A 6000-nucleotide genomic window follows, 5' to 3' on the forward strand; every position below is an offset into this window, starting at 1 on the left:
ATAAACACCCGCGAAAACCTCAGAAAACAAATATATGTATATGTATATATAAAATCATAAAAGCAATATACCACAGTAGCTGTGGAATGTCTGAGTAGTTTTGATTAACATGATAAAAAGATTCATAGTATTGTTGGAATTGTTACAATTCCACATTTTGTCATCTTCAACACATGTAACGAAGAACTATGTATAGCAGTCAGAAACATTAAGTGATGTCTTGGGAAAGATTGGGGAGAAATTGTCATCAGTGGAGAGAATAGAGTAGTGCCAGGGAAAAGAGTGAAAGAGGGAAGTTAAGATTGATTAGAAAAGAGGAAAGAGAATTATCATTTATTGTTACTTTTACATTTAGCAAGAATTTCTAATTTATAGTCGTTGAAATATTCCTTAAACAAATGGATATTTTAAGAACATTTTGGTCTGAGGAGTTCTAAGACACAGATGCAAGCAAGTATAGGATGAGAAGAATTTGTAGCTCAATAGTTACTGGCAGCTGGCTATTCTGACAAACATTGGGATAGAATTGTTCTCTATCATGGAGCCTCTATGAAACAAGTAGCATAGCAGAGGAAGAAAATTGAAAGAAAATTTATTTATTTATTTAGATTAGTTAGTTAATAAACATACATAATTGTATGATTCATACATGGCAGCAAATTTTGAAATGTTGTTTTTAGGCTAATGAGCATTCATCCTCTAAAATGATAGACTTTTGCTTTGAAATAAAATCAGATTTGATTTACAGGAGACATCTGGAATCAAATTCTTCTATATGAGACAAGAAACATTTACAGCACAAGTGCCTGAAGTTACTTAGATTCTCAGTTAGTGCATTTCGAGAACAGTTTTCAAATCATATTAGTTTTTCCACTTTTCCCTAGTTCTGTTTTTAATCTAATGAAATTTCATAGTCTAGTGACATATTTCATTCTACAGTAGTGTTTTTTTTTTCCAGGTGGCAATGAATGTATATGAGCTCTCATCAGCTGCAGGACTCCCATGTGAAATAGATCCTGCCCTGGTTGTAGCTCTTTCTTCTCAAAAATCAGGCAAGATTATAAATCATGTGGATAGTGAGTGTTGTGTGATTCTTCTGCATTCAGCCATTTGCTATCGTGAAAACAACTGTTGTTGATTTTATCCGAAGGTTTTTTTCTTTTCAATCAACATTCTATTTACAGGATAAAATATTTCAAGATTACTGCTATTATTTGTATGCTTTATTTATGGGGGGGGAATTGAAGTAGTGAAAAACTGATACAAAAATATTTCCCCGTGAATGCATGCAGCCAGAAGAGGTGGCTAAATGCTTGATCTTGATTTAAGTTTCACGAATGAAGGCAAATATACATGTCCCAGGATAATGTTGCAGGATCCAATCTGGGTCAGTCACTGGGACCAGAGATTTAGTCCTCCAAGCTTTCGGACTTGTGCTGGAGCCCATCCTCAAGGAACTTCTCTCTAGCAGAGTGTGCTTTGGGCTATTCTGGGTGTGATAATTTATATGGTGCCTGGTTGTGTGACTTTTAGTTGTTGATTGGGGTGTTGATGGCCGGCTATTAAGTCATTGGCTGTTGTTTTCAAGTTGATTTAAGTTTATTTATCTTGGTCCCTCTCTAGGATACAAAATATCATATGTTTTCATTTGAACCAAGTCAAAATGAATATGGGGTCCTTAAAAACAGTTTACTTGTAACTCATCCTAAGTTTCCAATTCTCAATAACTTCATCTCTTCTTTTAACCAACTAAAGTGTCCCTTTTAGCATCCTTTTTAAAAATCATTAATGTCATGGCAATTTGTTTTTCTTTGTTGTTGTTTTCTTGAGCTTTCTTTTCAGTGATTAAACTAGGGTATGTTTCTTTCTGGACATCCCCTCCCCCAAATAAATTATTGTTTTAATTTGAATTCGTTTTCAGAAAATATTAGTCCAGAGGAGGAATATAAAATTGCTTGCCTTCTGATGGTCTTTGTGGCAGTCTCCTTACCGACTTTGGCTAGTAATGTGATGTCTCAATACAGTCCTGCCATTGAAGGTAATATTTGTGGGAATTCATGGAGAGAATCTGTTAACCATTCAGTTAAAACTATTGATTTCAATTTATGGTCTTCGTGGTTACATTTTGGTGTGGAATAACAAATCATTTTTATTTTACAATGGTACTTTTCAAAAAGTAAATCTCTTGCTTCAATCTACTTGGTTTTTAGAGATTAATGATGAGAAAATGTTACACTGTAGTACAGCATCCCCCAACCTCTGGGCACCAAGGACCATTTCGATGGAGAGAGTTTTTTCCACAGACTGGAGGGGGCATGGTTTTGTGTGCTATCTGCATCCTATGGATGGGGCTTCGTTTGTTTGCACAGCCTAGTTTCTGGCATGCCACAGACCAGTGTCGGTTCATGGACCAGGGTTGGGGATCCCTACTGTAATGGAAGTATTTATAAGATGAAAAACAATAATAAGCATTAACTGGAAGAGTATTGAAGTGTGTGTGTGTGTGTGTGTGTGTGTGTGTGTGTGTGTGTGAGAGAGAGAGAGAGAGAGAGAGAGAGAGAGAGAGAGAGAGAGAGAGAGAGAGAAAACCGAATGAAATAATACAAATGTCTTCTTGTCTAGGTCACTGTAACAATATCCATTGCCTGGCAAAAGCAATCAATCAGATTGCTGCAGCCTTATTTACCATTCACAAGGGAAGCATTGAAGATCGTCTCAAAGAATTTTTGGCTGTATGTACAATTATTTTTTTCAAAATAACCTGCTCCAGAAATTAATCTGTATTTTGCAAAGTTTGCAGCTATACTGTGATTAGTTTACACTGTTTGTTATCAACCCTGATAATATTGGGGGGGAGGATTTGTACATAATAATGGTTGCTATAGTGAATGTCCATGTTTTCCTTTGCTTATTGTATTTCATTAGAATTAATCTATTCCAGGGATCCAAGCACTCAAATGAAACCATTCAATTAATGTTCAATTAGTCCCATTCATTTCTTTATTATTCATTACTCTATATTCCCCATGTTTGCTACATTCTTTAGCATTGCAAATTACCATTAGTCTTACATAGTATTTGTATCAGACATTGCTGAATGAAATAGTATGCCTTAAAAATAGGAGGAACTGTAACTTGTTTTGTATATATTTAATCAAGTTATATGTGATTATAATTTATCACTTGTTATATGATCATGATTTATCACTTGTTGCTTGTATGTACACTGAGATCTTATGCACTGGAGACAAATTCCTTGTGTGTGTCCAATCACAGTTGACCAATAAATAATTCTAATTCTAATGTGTGCATCCTTACAGCTTGCCTCCTCCAGTCTACTAAAAATTGGCCAGGAGACAGACAAAACCACTACAAGGAACAGAGAATCTGTTTACTTACTTCTTGACATGGTAGGTTTTAATCCTAACTATTGTTTATTAAAGCTGTTTTGCAAATAAGCAGAGAGATATTGTTGTGGATCACAGAAAAAGAATTGCTGAACAAGTTCAACTTATTAAACCAATTTCTACTCCAGTCTTCTTCCCCCTACTTTTGTCTCAAATTGGACATATAATGGCTGCAGATTTTGTGTTAGTTCAGTACAGCTGGAACCCACAATATTATATACAATCTTTGCTTTCTCTTCTGTGTTGTCTCTCACTCCAGCAGTTTCCCATTTAAATTTTCTCAGCAGTACATAGACCATTATCAAATGCATTTCTGAAAGTAACTTTATTATTGTGATGTCATGGTCATTCAGCTCACTTGGAAAATATTATAAAGGGAAGAAAAGTAGTAGGTTAGCCATTGCAATTATTTCCTATTGGTCAAAGTCTGCTAGCAATGTGATTTCTGCATCTAAATTGATTGGATCATCTCACAGATGTTCACAGAATCATAATAAATACTTTCAGCCAAACAAATGAAGAGTAATTTATAATGCATCCAGAAGAAACAGGCTGATTAACTACCATATTTTTCAGAGTATAAGACACTTCGGACTGTAAGACGCATCTACTTTTTTTGGGGAGGAAAACAAGAAAAAAAATCTGTCTCTGCCTCCCAACAATTTGCCTCCTTACAACAAACAGCCAGTTTCAGCTTCATTTTCCACACAGCCTGATTAGCGCAAGAAAAAAAATCTGCCTCTGCCTCCCAGCAATTTGCCTCCTTGCAGCAAACAGCCTGTTTCAATTTCAGCTTCAGCACAGCATGATTAGCACAAGCAGCTGATTGTCGGTTGGATTGGTCTCCTGAAGATCAGCTGTTTGAGGCTGCAGGGATTGCCATAGCCTATTGCCGCCTCTGCGCACCCCATTTGGTGTATAAGACGCACCCAAATTTTCACCCCCTCTTATGGGGGAAAAAGTGTGTCATATACTCCAAAAAATATAATATTTGGTTTACAGGCTGGGAACTAGATCAGCAGTTTGAATCTCCTTGTGAGAGATTGCCCCCAAAATGCCATTTTTATTGAAGCCTTAGTTGAAGTGGGGGGGTGTGGGGGTGTGCAGACCTATAGGGACATCCATAAATATAGGAAGATGGATTTTACCAGCATCCTGAATTCTACTCTTTCCCCAAATTCTGATTGATTTCCTCTTTCATTTTAGATTGTGCAGGAGTCTCCCTTCCTGACTATGGATCTTCTGGAGTCCTGCTTTCCCTATGTCTTGCTACGGAATGCGTACCATGCTGTGTACAAACAAAGTGTCACATCCTCTGCCTGAATAGCTACTTATCTGGAGACCAATTAAGCACGCCTCTCTGTTGCCTCAGTTTTACTTGTAAACTGTGGAGCTGTTTTTATTTTATGGCCTGGCAGAGTTTTGTGGATTCTAAACTTTTTCCCAATGCAGTTGTATTTCTGACCAGTGGTTTCTTAATATGGTTGTATTACAATATAAGCTTGGCTGATTTTAGGTTGCACATTTGCTGAAATTATTCCTTTTTTTTTCTTTTTTAGAGTCTCAATTCTGTTCAAAAAAGAAATGCTGAAGTTATGGGTTTTTTTTCATATTTGACCATGCAGAAATCATAATGGCTTGTTTATCTCCATGAAGAACTCTATTTAGTGATTATTTTAGTGTTCCTAGTTTTCATCTGTGTGTAAATTATTTCATATAGAGAGAATTTACAACCTGTACCTATTGTTCTTATCAGAAATAAGATCTGGATGTGCATTTCTGTGAACTATGACATTTTTACTTTATTTTTTGAAACACTCACTCAGATTAATGACAGATGCTATCTAATATTTTAAAAAGAAGTTATAGGATTGGTTATCCTTAAACAATCTTCTCCATACAATCTGAAATGAGAAAAAGTGATTTTGTTTGTACAAAGCCTACATAGTGAAATTTTTTAAGACTAATGTCCATGGTGCCCCATTGGCATTAACACTACATTGTATCCTCCTGTATAATAAACATTCTTATGCATTTATCAAATGTTGATAAAATGTTATCCCTTAACCACTTTTTATATGTTTTAAATTTTTGAAATTCAAGTGTATCTTCCATTACATACAATAAACACTACACTGAAATGTTCTGGTGATTTTGCTATTTTACACCATTTTAATGTATCTTCATCAAGGAATTTCTTTAATGTTTGACTCAATAATGTTTGACTCTTTTTTTGTACAGAATATATTCATAGTTTCTAACATCTACAAAAGAAAGAGCAATACAAGTTGCATTTCCCTTATTGTCATCTCTAAAGACTATGATCACAATTCTGTTGATTGAAGAGTAATTTAATTTTTGAATATTTTTAATCTACTAAAAACCCCTAACGTTGCAGGTTGCTCTGCATTTTCCTTACTGTAACTAAAGGAAGTGAAAAGTTTATTCCCTGCTTCCCCTAACTTTTGGCTACATACTTTTCAGTTACTTTTGAATACCTGGCGTAATAATCATAATACAGTCCAACAGTTGTTTATGCCAATCTTTTGCCATTAGTTCACACATGAACAAGCCAACACTTAAAAATGCAAAA

General features: G+C 35.3%; 1 protein-coding gene across 5 annotated transcripts in view; it reads left to right on the plus strand.

Annotated features, from left to right (window-relative positions):
• The window catches only part of NCKAP1 (NCK associated protein 1), a 71155-nt gene extending 65603 nt beyond the window's left edge, over positions 1-5552 (plus strand). For 3 of the 5 annotated variants that reach the window (XM_058189268.1, XM_058189259.1, XM_058189249.1), the window contains exons 27-31: positions 959-1076; positions 1922-2038; positions 2623-2732; positions 3321-3410; positions 4614-5552. In XM_058189268.1, coding sequence (XP_058045251.1) covers positions 959-1076; positions 1922-2038; positions 2623-2732; positions 3321-3410; positions 4614-4730 — 552 coding nt within the window. In that variant the 3' untranslated portion in view covers positions 4731-5552. The remainder of the gene's footprint in view (positions 1-958; positions 1077-1921; positions 2039-2622; positions 2733-3320; positions 3411-4613) is intronic. The other 2 variants (XM_058189281.1, XM_058189274.1) reach the window with 1 other exon arrangement.
• The last annotated feature ends 448 nt before the right edge of the window (positions 5553-6000 follow it).

Source organism: Ahaetulla prasina, chromosome 1, assembly GCF_028640845.1.
Source record: "Ahaetulla prasina isolate Xishuangbanna chromosome 1, ASM2864084v1, whole genome shotgun sequence".
NCBI classification, from domain to species: Eukaryota; Metazoa; Chordata; class Lepidosauria; order Squamata; family Colubridae; genus Ahaetulla; species Ahaetulla prasina.